The sequence below is a fragment of the Nicotiana tabacum genome, chromosome 22 (assembly GCF_000715075.1).
Source record: "Nicotiana tabacum cultivar K326 chromosome 22, ASM71507v2, whole genome shotgun sequence".
Classification (NCBI taxonomy): domain Eukaryota; kingdom Viridiplantae; phylum Streptophyta; class Magnoliopsida; order Solanales; family Solanaceae; genus Nicotiana; species Nicotiana tabacum.
Window position 1 is genome coordinate 132,633,067 of NC_134101.1, and position 16,744 is coordinate 132,649,810.

Here is a 16,744-nt window from a genome sequence, read left to right on the forward strand (position 1 = left end):
TCCACAGTTTGTGTGATCCTAGCATACCTAGCCAGATACAAGCTTTACTCTCCGAATGCTTTAAGGGTTTTCAGAAAAACTTGTTTTGGTTACTTATTAGGTCTCCCCAAAATCTGTATGCAAAACCAATCACTTCATCTTCTGATGAAGTATGAATTGACAAAGTCTACTGACTCATATTTTTCAGTACTATTTAAGGGTGAAAAATTGAATTTTTCCTTGAGAGAATTTGGGTTGATAACTGGTCTTAATTGTGTGAATAAGTTTTCAGACTATGGTTACACTTCCACCTATGTTAGCCCTTTAATGAATACATATTTTCCGAACAAAGAAAGGGTTGAGAAATGGCATTTGAAAAATGTAGTGACTAATAAAGCATGGGCAAACGATGTGGATGCGGTGAAGTTGTGCATTCTTTATATGTTGGAATTTTTTGTTTGTCCTTCTGATAAAGACCATGTGACTTTCATAGACAAGTTTATGTTCTTTCTAATAGAGTCTGGTAATTTTGAGTCATACCCATGGGGTATCAAATCCTTCAAGCAGGTTATTGAATCTGTCCGACATCGTCTTAATCCCCATGTACATTCTTATCTGATACGGGGATGCTCATTAGCCTTGCAAGTGTGGCTATATGAGTGTTGCTCGTCCGTCAGCACCGAGCTTGCTACGAGATGTTCTGAATCTATACCTCGCATTTTAAGATGGTCAGCTACAAAGGGGCAGATTTGGTTAACTGCAATTGAAGAGAAGATGATCAAGCCTGAGTGGATCAAGGTATTTTTTTCCACTTTTGTATGATGCTACAATTACATTCATAATAACTACATTCAATCTACATTTTTTTTGTCACTTGAATTAACTGTTATTTTCATCATTCAGTTCACAAACATGATTGAATCTGGAGAAGAGCTTGGAGTGCTTAATCTGCCAGACAAGATTCAATATGAAGATGAACATGGTGCTCAACCATCACATGTTCCAACTGCTGCTTCTCCATCATTTGAACCCAAATATACAGATTGTCAAGAGGACATTGAATCTGTCAGTAGCAAGCTCATGAAGTTGGAAAAGGGGATTGTGCAGGTATTATGAATAACTACAATATATTGACATAATTTGCTATATTTTGACTTCATTACATAACAATTATAGTATGTTATACATTGTAGTTAATTTGTGGTATAAATCTATAACAATTATAGTTTGTTGAATTGTAGTGTAACTGTAGCAGTTAGAATAAGATTACCAACTAATTATATATTTAATTTTTAGGTTGATGTAAAGTTAGATGCCTATAGGAAGGATGTTTTTGAGGAACTCTCAAGCCTTCGAGAGTTCATAGATCAATCTTTGAAGGGTGTTATGAATGTGATAAACAAGAGGTTTGATTTGGACGAGTCAAAGGTAAGAATTTACATATAATTTTGTACTAAGACTAATTAAGACATATGAATAAAGTAGTCTCAAATATTCCCCAAAATTGTAGTTTGCTGGTAGTTCAACAAAAAATAATTACCAACATCAAGGAGATAACAACCAGCAATTCCAGTTCAATGCTGGTGATCAACTGCATGGAAGCACAAGCAATACAGGTATCTACAAAATTCCTGCATACATATCTACAAATTTCAAGACAGCATTATTTAATTATACTAATCATTTTTTTACTATGTGTTGCAGCTACAATTTCTCCAGAACATTTTCAACCACATGTTGACTTATATCCTGACTTCCAAGAAGCAGCTGAGGCATATAAAGCAGGTACAGAACCATTCCTTCATTACAATAAGGTTTTTATGCAAAATTTTAATAATTTACACCTTAACTACATATTCCTACATATATCTACAATTCTCATTCCCAATTATTCATTCAAGCTGATGTTTCAGCAGAACATCTACAAGGAAATATTGAGGAAGAACCAGTAATTGATGAAGTGGCTGAGCCACAACAAGCAGGTAATATATTCTCTATATTCTCTATAACTCCATAATACTGTTCATATCTACATAGATCTACACTTATCTACAGAAGGTGAAGTTCCACAGTCGTCAATTCACGGTGTGACTGTGACTGAAGTTGTTCCTGAAGGCATTGATAAAAAAGTTGTTCCTGAAGGCATTGAAAACAAAGGTTTGACATTGGATGACTTTGAGCTGCCAGAAAACTTATCACAGTTGGTCATGTATGGCGAGCCCATACGAGAAGAATCAACCCCTGTTCATCCCGGTAGAACCAGGCAACCGGGAAAACAGCACGATCACCTTTCACATCTTTGTATAGTTCTGGAGGCAGCACATCTGTTGGACCTAAATTTTTTTACCTCAAGCACCCCTTCACAAGTGTCATAGGTAAAAATATAGATCCTGAATTGACAGAAAGGTTCACCAACTGGTTATACATTCGTAGTGATAAAGTATCTAGGAGGTATGAATGCTTCATTTTACACAGTCTGTTCACCATTTTTATACTTTAAAATTGTAATTCATTTTGTAAATTTTTTGTATTTGATCATCTTTTTTTTGTTATTACAGGAGGAAATATTACTTTTCCAAGAAGGATAACCAAATCAAGCCTTGGTTGGATTTTGGTTGTGAAAAGATTGATAAGAAGGACTGGTTTTATGACCTTGCTCACCCCGGACAAGTCATCAATAACACAGTAAGTATAAAGAACATAATCATTCACAATATCTGTTTTGTCTTCAGCTGTGTAGTGTAATTGTAGTTTATTTTTCAGCTATGATGTGTAATTGTAGTAATATTGTAGACAACATATATATGTTACTATATTTATGTCTCAACTGTGAAATTTTGCTTTTTATGGACCTTATGTATCATATGTGATGATGATTGTATGTACAAACTGGAATTTTGGTACTTTTGACTGACTTGGAATCTCCGTGTACCACAACTGTAGTTACCTTGTAGTAATATTGTAGAGCTTGTGATTGTGCCTATTAATATTAACTGTAGGTTGAACTTGCTGATTATTGGGAGCTTAAGTTAGGTGGTATGTTTCATTTGTTCCTCTGTATAGTGAATAAATGTAGACAGTGCATAAATATAGTTAATGTGTAGTTGTTTTGTAGTCTGATGGGTCAATTGTACATATAGTACTTGTTCACTATGGTTCATACAAACTACAATTAAATTACATTTTGTGAGGAACTTGGACTAACTGTTATATTTCTGTAGTTATAGTGTAGCTAATTTGCAGCAATCTGTTAGAGTTTTTAATAAATTCAAATTGTAGTTAATCTGTAGCTGTCTTGTAGACAAGTGTGGTTACACCGTACCTTATTGTATATGTTTATTCTATTTTGGCAGCACATTGATGTTATTATGTATTATCTGCGAAAAAGAGGCAAATATGGCCCCAACAATAATACTAGGTTCACAACCACGGATTGCTTGTTCAAGACAAAGATTGAAAGAATCTATGACAAGTTCATAAGTTAATCTGTAGCTGTCTTGTAGACAAGTGTGGTTACACCGTACCTTATTGTATATGTTTATTCTATTTTGGCAGCACATTGATGTTATTATGTATTATCTGCGAAAAAGAGGCAAATATGGCCCCAACAATAATACTAGGTTCACAACCACGGATTGCTTGTTCAAGACAAAGATTGAAAGAATCAATGACAAGTTCATAAGTTCTCCACCGGAACAAAGGTATTCGGTTGTTAAACCCGAGGATGATGTTGGAGAATATATTCTTGGGTACAAAATTCTTGCTAATGTTGCCTGGGATCTTGTTGACTATGTGCTCATGCCTGTGAACCTTGTAGAGAACTTCCATTGGTTGTTGCTAGTTTTTGACATAAAGGACAGACAACTTTATGTTTATGATTCCATGGTGAGAGCAAACCGTCATAAAACAGTTGAGACATTGGTTGACAAGTTTTCAATCATTATCCCTCTGTATTTGTCATGCACTGGTTTCTATGGTAAACGTAAAGACATTAACTTCAAGAGCACAAAGGCATACATCGAAAAACCAGTTACGGACCCTCTCGACATACAATGGATGGTTGCTGATATTCCACAACAAATGGAAGGCTCAGTGTAAAAAAATAATCTCCCTTTCTATATGTTTAATTTTTTTATTTTAATCATTTGTTATATAATGAAAAATTCTCGTCTTATGCAGCGATTGTGGTGTATTTGTGGCTGCATTTGCGGAGTATGTTAGCCTTGGAGATTTGGCAATCCCAAAGGAAGATCTTTCTGATATTGACCAACACCGTAGACGCTATGGAGCTCTACTGTGGGACTATGCAACAAAGAAGCAAGAAGATGGGTCAATCAGTGAGAGTGAGGTTACTGGCAGGCTAGCAAGGAGGAAGGGTGCTCCGGCAAAAAACGAGAGGACTAGAGTGCAACGAAAGAAGAAATAGACTATTGTGTTCCTAGTTTGGTCTGTGAAATTTGGTAGTTGAATTGGAAAACAATGTAGGAAATATGTCGTTTTGGTTTTCTACAACACTTTTTGTTGATTACATTATACTCGAGTACTCTGATTACATTTTTACAGCAACAACTTTGTCTTACAATTTGACTTTAATCTTCAAGTTATAAATACCTTCAAGTGCCAAGTAATATCTGTATATAACTGTCATTTGTTACACAGCAGAAAGATAAAATAAATACAGGAATCATATAAATAATTTAGCCATTTTTTATCAACAAGGTTTATCAAAAAAATTCAATTTATCTACATTTAAACTACGTCAAACTACATTTTAACTACAACTCCTCTACATATGAATAACAGGACTACAGTTCTAACACAGTTAAACTACATATTCACTACAATCTGGATACAATTTACGTTGAATGCATTCTTTATTAATATCAGTTTTTTGTATACAGTAAATATTAAAGTTTAACTATTCTATAAAAAAAAGACAACTTTAGATGCTTGATAGAATACATAAAAACATAAATAGTGCAGATACACAAATTGATGTTTATACTTCTTATTCATCTTCAAAAACTTAAATAATTACACAAGAAAATCCGATAATTTGAGCTCACTAACATTTATTTTGAATAACTATTCTAACTACATGATATTCATTTCTTTTTCGGCGCATTCTTGCAAGTTCTTTTGTTATGCCCTTCACCTCCACAATTACCACATGACACCTTGTATTTCTTTGACTTTATTTCATCAAATGTTTTATATCTTTCCTTGTGAGGTCTCCCTGGCTGCCTTTTATCTCCCGCCGGTGGCTTTACTACCTCATCTAAAATATGTTGTGGCACTTCCCATTTGCCTTCATCAGGAAGAGGATTTACTGGCATTTCATAGGTAAGCAGAAGGCTCTTCCTTGTGTAATACGGAGAGCAATAGTTTTCGTATGTTTCATTCCTATGCCTTAATGCTGCCAAAGCATGCGCACATGGAAGTTCATCAAGTTGGAATTGTCCACAGCTACATTTCTTGTTTTCTAGACACACAATGTACCGCTTCACACCATCTAACACAGTATGTATATGATCTGTTGAAGCCCTCACCTACAATTGAAGACCAAACAGAAATAATAATACATCAATCATTAAAATGGATTATCAACAATTTACCTACAAATCAGCAACAAATATATTACAGCTCATCTACAAACTATTATTACCGACAATTTGACTACAGTTTAACTACAATCTGGAAAAACTGCAGCTAGTACTTTTTTGATTCTACTGCACCAAAAAAAAAATATCTTACCCTTAGTTTCCAAGATAATGTACTGTTGTCTTCCAATTCTTTGTTGTATTTGTGACCAAGGTATGTGAAAGTACCCTTTGCCTTCGATAACTTTTCTTTTGTCCAACGTTCAAGAAGAGTCCTCATATACTCAAATAGATCAAATATTGGAAGCTCTCTTGCATCTTTTGTTACAGCATTCAACGACTCGGCAATGTTTGACGTCATAGTAAAAGTTCTATTTACCGTTGCATGTACTCTTGACCATCTATGATAGCCAATATCATATAGGTAAGACTTTACACGCAGGTCTACCTCTTCAATCTTCAACATCCTTTCATTAAATTCATCCATAGTGTATGACCGTGCTGTAGCAAAGTACAATTCATGTAATTGTAGATGTCCCTTCTTGAATTTTGACCTTATATTTGTCCATATATGCCACATGCAAGAGTAGTGTGCCAATCCCGGATAGACAACTGATGTTGCCTTCAGTATACTCTCATGCCTATCTGAAACAACACACATTGAAGGTCTTTCACCATATGCCTCCTTGAATTGCTCAAAGAACCACTTCCAAGACGCGTCGTTTTCAGAATCAACCACAGCATATGCCAAGGGAAAAATAGTACCTACATTTTTAAGATATAAAATATGATTAAATAACAACTACAATATATATTGAGAAATATAGACATGTTAACTACATTCTTTTATATAACTACAAAATAACTACAACATAACTACAATTTAACTGCATTTTAAAGACTGTCTACAAAATAAGTACAAAATTATTCCATTATTTACCTGCTGCATCCATGGTGCTTGCTGTCAGCATAATCCCCCTGTAGGCTGACTTTAAGAATGTCCCATCAACCACTACTACCGGCCTACAATGTTGCCAACCATTTATTGATGTACAAAGAGCAACAAATGCGTATAAGAAGCAATCATTTGCTGCCTTCTTCAATTTAACAACAGAACCAGGATAATTCTTCTCAAGAATATAAAAATATTTGGGTAATTTGTTGTAGGAGTCACACGGATTCCCTCTCAAAAACTGTAAAGTTTTTTCCTTTGTTCTCCATGCTTGCATGTAGCTTAGGTTCAGTCCATGTTCGGATAACATGTCAGTTTGTATGTCCTTTGGTGTGTAAACAGTCTTAGGATCACAATACTTTGGAACGACCATGCTACCAAGTACTGCTGCAGTACGTTTGCGCTGTATGAATGTTTCGTCCATTAGGCAGCATGTGTGTTGACGGCTGAAACTTCTTATCTTGAACATTGCCGAATCATTAATTGACGTTGCCTTGAAATGCCATTTACAGCTTTCAGCAACACATATAAGCCAGTAGCTACAAAAGAAATACAATATTTACACAAATTTATGAAAAAACTACAATTAACTACAAATTGACTACAATTTAACTACAATTTATAAAACCCACCTATCTTCAATCATACACTGATTTTGCTGATATATTATCCACAAATAACTACATACCTTCTATGACTAGATCTTTTTACTCTGAACTGGAACTTGTGCATCACTGAATAATTCTTCATTGCAGCAGCTACTGTTTGCTTGTCCTGATAAACTTGTCCTTCTTCAATATATGTTTGCGTAGATTCAGTTATTATTTCACTTTGATATTCCTCTATAGCTGGTGAGGATGGAAATTCAAGTAAGTTTAGGGATCCAGACGAACCTGCAAACAATAAATTCATAAATGTAGTTTCTATGTAGATAATTTTGAAAGCAACATTGCTTTATCCTTTTCAGTACTATGTGAGCTTTGTAGTTTAATTGTAGGTAATTGTAGTAATATTGTAGATAACATAGTAACACCATAACTCTCTGCAATGTCGAATCAAACATACTTGCACTGGTGCTTTCATTGTTGATTGCCAATTCCATATTGAAATCTCTTACGCTTATACATAAAGGATACGAACCTAAGTTTTTATTCTCCTTTTTGGTTTCCATGTAAGCACGAACCCCCGTATCATTCCTAATCTCCATTGGAGGACAATTCTCGTTCACAATGTATTTGATTTCTATAATTTTATCCGATGTATCAATCGATAATTGTTCTACAATTGTAGAACTGAGAATTCCGTAGTTTGCATTATCATCTACCACAATGGCATCAACTTCAAAATCTCTAAATCTGCCATAGTTATCCCAATTACCATTCGATTTCAGCATTATTGGGATTTTTGACATGATTTCGTGTAGTTGATAGGAAAAAAGACGAAGAAGAGATATAGTTTCTACAATTTGAATACTGATATCGACGAAGAGCAATTTTGTACAATTTGAGATGAAGAACAGATATAGTCTCTCTTCAGTAATTGTACAATTTGATTGCGTTTTTTGTGAGATCTCTTTCTGTTGAGGAAGGAGAGAATTACGCAACTGGTGCCTTCATCAGGAAGAGAGATCTCCTTCATTTCAAAATTGGAATAAAATCCTTGACAGAATCACATCAGATTTGGTGCCTTCATTTTAGGGCTTTTTAATGGCAAAATCTACCTATTTTTGGATTGGTATATAATTTGTAGTAAAAGTGTGGACTACATGGGTAAATAACAAATTATGAACATTTTTGGTAATAATATTTGATATATGGTATAGATAGGTAAAAATCTCTTTTTTTCTACGTGTATGTGACCCAATAGGTTTAAGGCCCATAATTAATATTTAATTAATTATCAAATCTCATCCGTCCGATTGGTTACTTGATGGACGTACCAGATTAAGTGAGAACCTCTATAAATTGGTCCTCTTTCCACCCATTAGGGTTACCGTATTTTATTTTCTTTCTTCCATCACTAAAGGCGACGGTAACGAAAGCTAGGGCAAGGGGCGAGAAACCAATTTACCGATTAACGCTTCCGCTTCAAGATAATGAATTCCACTTCAGGTATGTTTTCTATGACGATTACATGTAAGATTATCATGTTCAAGATCTTTACAACCTACTGAACAGAATATAAAAGATAACCATGACTTCCATAAGGACAGACAGAAATCCAAAATATCAGCCATTCATCCGAGCAGTTCAGAAATTGTTTTGAGGGAGGCCTTGTTAATATCGTGCCCAGGTTCTTGTCTTTCTATTTTTTTCGTGATATGTCCTTTTGCTTGTATCAGATTCATGTATAGATGGTCTTATATTATATGCAATTGTTATCTGCTTCAATTGTTATTCGCATAATCTGTCACCATCTCATTTCAGAAAATGACAATCTAACAAAAGTACAGTATGTCCTATAGTAAGTAGGCTGAATTTCTTAAGAAGGGCCATAAATCACAACATAAACCACATTGTCCTTAATGCCATGTCTTGTTTTATCTCTAGAAAGCCAACAATGTTACTTCTTCATATTAAACTCAAAGATTAACATGGTATACAACTGCATATTTTTACATGATCTTTTTGCAATTAATCGATATTGCCAATTTTTTAGAGGTTTACATCACTATCTGTCAAAGTATTAAATTTAGCCGTATATGCTCTTTGTTTATGTACGGTTGATCTGTCAAAATTTTAAAGCTGTCCAATTCCATCCAGTTTCACAGCTTTAATTTGCAGTAACTATATTGGAATTTGAGAAAAACTCAATAATATTACTGTACTGCTAACCATAGCGGATCAGGAAGCGCTTGCAAATTACTCTCGGTTTTGATATGGCCAATCCCTTGTCCCATCTTGCATCATTTACTTCCAACCAAATCTCAGGTAGTGATCATTCTCTAATAGTCTGTAGAGAAGATATTGCAAAGAGTTACAACCAGTTATCAGTTATGGAGGATTCCACGGATATTCAGAACTTCTGTACCAACTATGGTTTCTATCAAGACTATGCAGTCAATCCACAAGTACAAGAAATGAATAAACAACAAGAAGAAATGAATGTGTATGCAGTCACTCCACAAGTACAAACAGGAAGTCATGTCGACAAGTCACATTTTTCATCTTTGGGTCCTTTTGAATTGCTGAGGAACAATCCGAGCAGGTGCAAGAATACTGAAGGAGATAAAATTAGAAATATGAATGACAGGGCCAACGCGTACCAGAAGCTCTCAGCGATGCAAATCATGAAGCTAGCTGGAGAAAGATTCATCCAGTTCTCTTCTAACAAGTTCATTAACATAAATAATCTTCTCCATCCGTATGGTTCTGCTCTCTCGAACCTTTCTCCTGATGATAATCAAGATGTAGAACTTGCTCAAATCCTCCTAGCCGCAGCTGAGAAAGTTTCTGACCAACAATATGACCGCGCAAGGAAAATGCTGAGTCAATGCCAACCACTTGCATCAAACACAGGTAATCCTGCGCAAAGAGCAGTCTTTTATTTTGCACAAGCGCTTGAAGAGAGGATCGATAGAGAAACAGGAAGGTTAATGCCAAAAACCCACAGTGTGGAAACAGATGGCAGTATCTGTATAGCATCACGATTCGACGCCTCACACCTAGCATTTCATCAAGAAGTTCCATTCACCCAAGTGGTGCATTTCACAGGAATTCAAGCAATACTAGAAAGTGTAGCAACAAAACCAAAAGTTCACCTTGTCGATTTCCTCATCAGGACGGGCGTACAGTGGGCATCCTTAATCCAAGCAGCAGCAGAACGAAAGGATAATCCAATCGAACATATGAAAATCACAGTTATTGAATCAGTAAATAAAGAAAGAGTAGAGGAAACAGGCAAGTCCTTAGAGAGCTTTGCTAAATCCTTGAACTTTCCCTTGTCTTTCAAGATTGTGTTTTTACCAGATAGAAACCAACTGACCGAAGACCACTTTGACGTAAAACCTGATGAAGGTGTAGTAATATATGCAGCATTCTTTTTAAGGGCAATGATCTGTGAACCTAACTGTTTAGAAACTGCAATGAGAGTTGTAAGAAGGCTGCAGCCAGAATTAATGGTAGTCTCAGAAGTAGAGGCAAATCAGAATTCACCTATGTTCGTGAATCGCTTCATAGACTCTTTATTCTATTACAGTGCATTCTTTGATTGCCTGGAAGATGTAATGAAGAGGGATGATCAACACAGGATGACACTAGAATCAGTGACATATGGACGTGGGATTCGGAACATAGTAGGAAGTGAAGGAAAAGAAAGGGTGTGTAGAAGTGTGAATCTTGATGTGTGGAGATCATTTTTGAAGAGGTTTGGAATGGAAGAAGTAAAGCTGAGTGAGACATGTTTGTATCAGGCTAACTTGATTATTCAGCAGTTTGCATGTAGGAATTCTTGCACTGCGGATATAAACGGAAGGTCTCTCATAGTCAGCTGGAAAGGGACTCCAATCTATATAACTTCTGCTTGGAAATTCCATTGAGTTTTTTTGGCAAACTTTAATTTGTAAGGATAAGTGTATTTGCTTTGTGTGAATTCGACCTTTTATGCTGCTAGGCCTGCTCCTGAATGATGAGTGTATTTGAGTGAACAATGTAAGTTATAAATGCTCATCATATAGTGTAAAGAACTTTTATATATAGTGTACTCCTATCATTCAGATAATTAGATTTGTGTGTATCGCAACTGCAAACAGAATTATCTTCATTTAAATAAGAATGAGAATTTTTTAATCTGCAGCTTCTATAGGAGAGCTTTAAAGCTTCAACCAATTGTTGACATTGCTTACCTAAGGTGGTAAACAAGAATTATTTTCTTGTTTTTGTATCAAGATTGTGGTTTTAACTTTAAGTTAGGAACCTATTGAATATTCTTGTTCAAAAAATAAATATTAAGCTACATTAGCAGAAGGTTTCTTTACAGCTAGTTTGGATGGTTGTTATTGTATTACTACATTGTATTGTACTGTTTTGATGTATACAATGTTAGGATATATTGTATTGGTTGTCGTCGTTTCACGATGTCATGCACCAACAATATGAAGAATAAACTTGCAATATTATAAAGAAAAAGTAAGGTACGAAGTAATATTATTATATAAAAAGGTAGGGTAAAGGATAAAATAGAATTATTTAATAATAAAAAGGGGCAAAATGTGTCACGACTCCAAGCCGGACCCGGTCGTGATGGCGCCTCTCGTGAAGACAAGGCCAGCCGACACAAATCCCAAATCAACCATTTTCCAATAAAAGTTGTTTTTATACCATTTATAAACCAATAATCTCATAATGAACATTTAAAAGAAAAATGCGGAATAATTACACAAGCCCGACATCGAGGTGTCACTAGTCATGAGCATCTACCAAGGTCTGAATACAACAAAAACAGTCAAAAATGTACTAAGTACACTAATGAAAATGAGAGGAAGGAAGCGGTGCTGCGAACATCGTGCAACCACCTTGCTAACTCTGATGATTCCGCGTCTGAGCAATCAACACCCGCTACCGGGTTCCAAAATACCTGAATCTGCACATGAGGTGCAGGGAGTAATGTGAGTACTCCAACCCAGTAAGTAATAAGAGTAAATAAAGACTGAGCAGTAGGAAACAATGAATCCACATTTATGATAAACTCAATAAGCATAACAGGCTTCCAAATCAAAATGCGAGTCAATCGTCTCATTTAAAATCCAGCTTTTGGTAAAAATCATTTGAAAATGCTTTCCAACAGTTTCAGTAGGGGTTCAATACTATTTATAATAAAAGAGATGAAAATCATAATAGGCCCCTCGGGCAAAACATAGTTCGTATACAGCCCCTCGGGCAAAAACAGAAATTTATACCCATTTCATAACTTAAAAACTTAAGTTTAAATAAAAGTTGTTTAAAGCATTTGTTCAACATTTTCAATAGAGGCTCGATCTAAAGATGAGTGAAAGCAGTAATTAAATCAACATATTCGATAAAAACTCACTTTAAGGAGGAGTGAAAAACAGTAAGTTCATAAACAGGCCCCTCAAGCAAAACATCAGTCATGTACATATATGTCTATAGCCCCTCGGGAAAGCCTCTCAGTCACTCGAGACTCAACTCTCATCAATCAGCGCTCACACTCAGCACTCACACTCAATAAGTACCATATAGTAACCGCTGCGGCATGTAGCCCAATCCATATATCGCTGTGGCGTGCAGCCCGATCCATATAAATAGTCGACTGCGCTCACTAGGGGTGTGCAGACTCTGGAGGGGCTCCTACAACCCAAGCGCTATATCGCTGCAGCGCGCAACCCAATCCAATATATATCGCTGCGGCGTGCAGCCCGATCCATATATATATTGTTGCGGCATTGATCGAGGCCAACCCTGCACTACTATTGAGTAGCGAGAGAGGTCGAAACAGCTTTTACCCGATTAAGGTCGGGATCGATTTCCACAGGGAGCTAGATATTGGAGTCGGGTGTCTATCTAAATGAGAGATACGTATTTGCTCCAAATTGCACTTCTACGCATTTTTGATTTTTGATTATGATTCTAATTTTATAAAACTACAATGCTCAACTAAACTAAAATAAGCTAAGGTAAACTATTGCGAGTTGTTCAAATGATTAAAAGGCACTAGGGTAATGACTTTCGCGTAGGTGGTCAATTGGCGGATTTTTGAGTCTAAAGCTAGATTGTCACATTTGGGGAGTATGATATAACCATTGCACGATTCTACTCACTCTATACCTCTTGGTAGTTCGAGTGATTTTGCCCAAATTGACTTTCTCAAGACCAATTGGGTATGCAAATTAGCACAAGCAATCAAGGTTCAAGCCGGGTATTACTATCTCTAGGTTTAACCCTTTTATTGGGGCTATCAATCTCTTGAGTACGCCCCAATTCCTTGTTGGACCAATTTCAGAGACTTAGGCTCTCTTTCTCAAGAAGAGCCAAAGTCAACTCAACACAAACTAGTGTTTGCAACCACTAATTCAATAATTAAACATGAAATTAGTCCAAATATCAAACACCCATAAACAATCAAGCATCAAAACACAAGACCCATCAATTACCCACACTAGAGTTGAGCTACAACCCTAGCTTATGGGTCTAGCTACTCATAATTAGAGAAGAAAACAAAGAAATAGATGAAGAAAAACTCATATTAATTAATTGCTAAATTAAACTTGAAGATTCAATGTTGAAATGAAGCTAAAATTACTCAAAACAGATAAAAGAAGTGAAGCCACGAGCGTAGCTCTGTCCCAAAACTATCTGATGACCTAAAAATGGGAAAAGAAGCTATTTATACTAAGCTGACAATTCTGGACAAAAATACCCCTGCGGGGCTAGTGTGGACCACACAAAATCAAGTGCGGCCGCACTAAGGCTCTTGACTTAAATATCTAGCTCTCTGAACTTGGGCAATGCGGACTGCACAGAATCGAGTGCAGCCGCGGTGGCTTCTAGTGCGGTCCACATGAAATGGAGCGCGGACCGCATTGGGCTTCAATCTTCAAACTGGCAATTCTCTGAACATTGGCTCTGCGGACTGCACTAAATCGAGTGCGGCCATAGTGAATCCAATGCGGACTGCAGAAAATCCTTTGCGGCCGCATTGCCTTTTGGCCTGAGATACACACTCTCTGAACTTCACTTGTGCGGACCACACAGAATGGTGTGCGGCCGCACTGGCCCTGTTTGACTGAGCTTTGCCTTGTCTTGGTACTTGTGCAAGTTTCACTCCCTTTTTAGCTGATCTTTGATATCTTGTCACCTTGTTGTTCAAACCTGCAATCAAGCACAACTTGTGAGTCTTTGGGACTATTTTGTACACATTTCTAATCAAAACTTGAGCATGAAGGAGTGTAAAATGCGTCATAATTCCTAGTTATCAAGTGTGCAGCCTGATCCATAGATATATAATCCTCACAACCAGGCCCTCGGCCTCTCTCAGTTATTAACATCATAATCAGACCCTCAGTCTATCTCAGTCATCAACCTCACAATTAGACCCTCGGTCTATCTCGGTCATCAACCTCACGATCACTCGGACCATCCGTAAAACAGGAAACTCAGCCCAAACAGTTTTCACATTTTAAGAAGTAAAGTGATAAAACCAGATTCAAACAATAAACAGGTAAAACATGATTGAGGATATGCTTTCAAAACCAATAGAGTGAGGAAAAATAGTAAAAATACCCGTAAGGGTCTCAACGGTCGGCACAAGGCCCCAAACATGGCATACAACCCAAAATATAATATCAATCTCTAAAACATGGAATATCATAAGATTTTCAAATCGAATACGCGACTTAACAGTTGCACAGGACGGATCAAGTCACAATCCCCAACGGTGCACAACTCCATGCTCGTCATCTAGCAGGCGCATCACCTTAAGTAGCACAACAATATGAAATCCGGGATTTCAAACCCTTAGAACAACATTTACAATCATTACTTACCTCGATCTGGTCCAAACTCTAGCCCGCGATGCCTTTGCTCTCACGAATTGACCTTCGAATTCTCCAAATCTAACCACAATCAATACATAACTATTAGAATATGCTAAGGGAACAAAGCCCACTCGAAAATATCTAAGTTACATAAAAAATCCCGAAATTGCTCAAACCCGACCCTCGGGCCCACGTCTCTGAATCCGATAAACGTCACATCAATATAATCCTTATTGGTAGGCTATGGAAGTTTTGAAGATATCATTTGGATCAAGGAGAGCCTATAATCATGTCTCAAGTCAAAATTCACTTAGAATTTCGCCTCAATAAACATTCAGGGCAAGTTTTAGACCAATGGCTCGGGACTTGGACTTGCAATGCAAATTTCTCACCACACAAGCTATGGGATCGCTAAAGACACATAGTCGGGGGCCCGTAACACCTTAGATAAGATTTGAGCACACAATGGTCCCGAAAAACCATTTGATGATTATCGATCAACACAAGAGTCTCAAGGTCACGACTTTCACCATCCTAAACACAACAATTTGTTTTCGACCATGAGATCAAAGGCAATGTGCTAGGCCCAAGTGAAGCTTTGCTTGAGGCACCCTTAACCACTAACTACTAAATAACAAAGAGAAAAGAAAAACAGACTCAAACCCTTAAGAAGGTAGTCATGCTATCCATCATCGGGAAGGGCCATCCGGTTCACACAAATTCCACCTTTGAAAAGAACCGTGGCATTAATAAAACCAAAGGAATATTGCAAAAAGCCAAAACAAGAAGCTACAAACACAAATAAGAAGCTAAGAAAGAAATAATTGCGGAAAGTAAAATGATTATTTACAAGAGGGGGGTTTAATTGAATGTACAATAAGGGAGATGAATATATACAATGGAACATACTTTTATATATAGACCCAAGATAAAAAGTGCAAAAAATGTAATGAAGTGCTAAAATTATAAACATACCAAAGATGAAAAAATAAAGAAAGGATAAAATATGTCAAATATATACATTCATCCAATCGGATCAAAGTAGGGCCTACCCCCTCAAATGAAAGCTGGCATTGTCCTCAATGCCAACTAAGCAAAATAAGCACCAAAAATAAAAGGGAGAGGATACAGAAACTCCCTATGGCCCATTTGTCTGCATGGGATCCTAAGTGGTCCCTGGGTCCTCTGTAAGCTCGGGAACCTGTGACTGTTTCCCTATGATCTGCTGCTGGGACCTGGACCTGGACTGAGGCCTGGGCTAACCCCTGGGGCTGGCTGGAAGACTCTCCCTGCGGGTCCGCCAACTGTATGACTGCATCATCTGCACAGGGAATCACCCTCTTCTTCTTAGGAGGCCTCTCCGACTGCACTGGGGGGATGGGCTGCTGGCACCGGGTCATCTAACAATAAATCCAAGGATTGGAAGCCCACGTCTTCTTGGAAGCCCGCGTCTTCCTCATCTTCTTGGCCTCCCTAGAAAGCTCCTTGAGAGCTTTCCCATGAGAATCCACAGCATCCGTAAGAACTTTCTGAGTGTCAAGGATTTTCTTCTGGTTGTCCAGAATATCCTTGAGGGCGTCCTCAATAAACTGTGGGACCCGTGAGGTGGAGGTGCCGATTGAGCTGCCACTGTAGAAGTAAGGACAAACAACTTAGAGGAAGCTGTCTGCATCCAATTGTTGATGCTGAGAAAGGTGTGGCTCAGACGATGGGCAGTCACTA

At 37.1% G+C, this 16,744-nt stretch overlaps 3 protein-coding genes across 3 annotated transcripts; 2 read left to right on the forward strand and 1 right to left on the reverse strand.

The window, feature by feature from the left end:
• Window positions 1–158: 158 nt before the first annotated feature.
• On the forward strand, window positions 159–2,354 carry LOC107807947 (uncharacterized). Its single transcript, XM_075243122.1, has 7 exons — window positions 159–777; window positions 883–1,086; window positions 1,276–1,407; window positions 1,490–1,595; window positions 1,684–1,764; window positions 1,896–1,961; window positions 2,017–2,354. The coding sequence occupies exons 1-7, from the start codon at window positions 307–309 to the stop codon at window positions 2,352–2,354; spliced, it is 1,398 nt and encodes a 465-aa protein (XP_075099223.1). The 5' UTR covers window positions 159–306.
• Window positions 2,355–5,084: 2,730 nt separating this feature from the next.
• On the reverse strand, window positions 5,085–7,942 carry LOC107823830 (uncharacterized). Its single transcript, XM_016650535.2, has 5 exons — window positions 7,597–7,942; window positions 7,220–7,424; window positions 6,520–7,070; window positions 5,734–6,344; window positions 5,085–5,528 (listed from the first exon to the last, which is right to left on the reverse strand). Exons 1-5 carry the CDS (start codon window positions 7,940–7,942, stop codon window positions 5,085–5,087), a joined length of 2,157 nt encoding a protein of 718 aa, XP_016506021.2.
• Window positions 7,943–9,409: 1,467 nt separating this feature from the next.
• On the forward strand, window positions 9,410–11,068 carry LOC107812537 (DELLA protein RGL1-like). The gene has a single exon (XM_016637677.1). The coding sequence runs from the start codon at window positions 9,410–9,412 to the stop codon at window positions 11,066–11,068; it is 1,659 nt and encodes a 552-aa protein (XP_016493163.1).
• The last annotated feature ends 5,676 nt before the right edge of the window (window positions 11,069–16,744 follow it).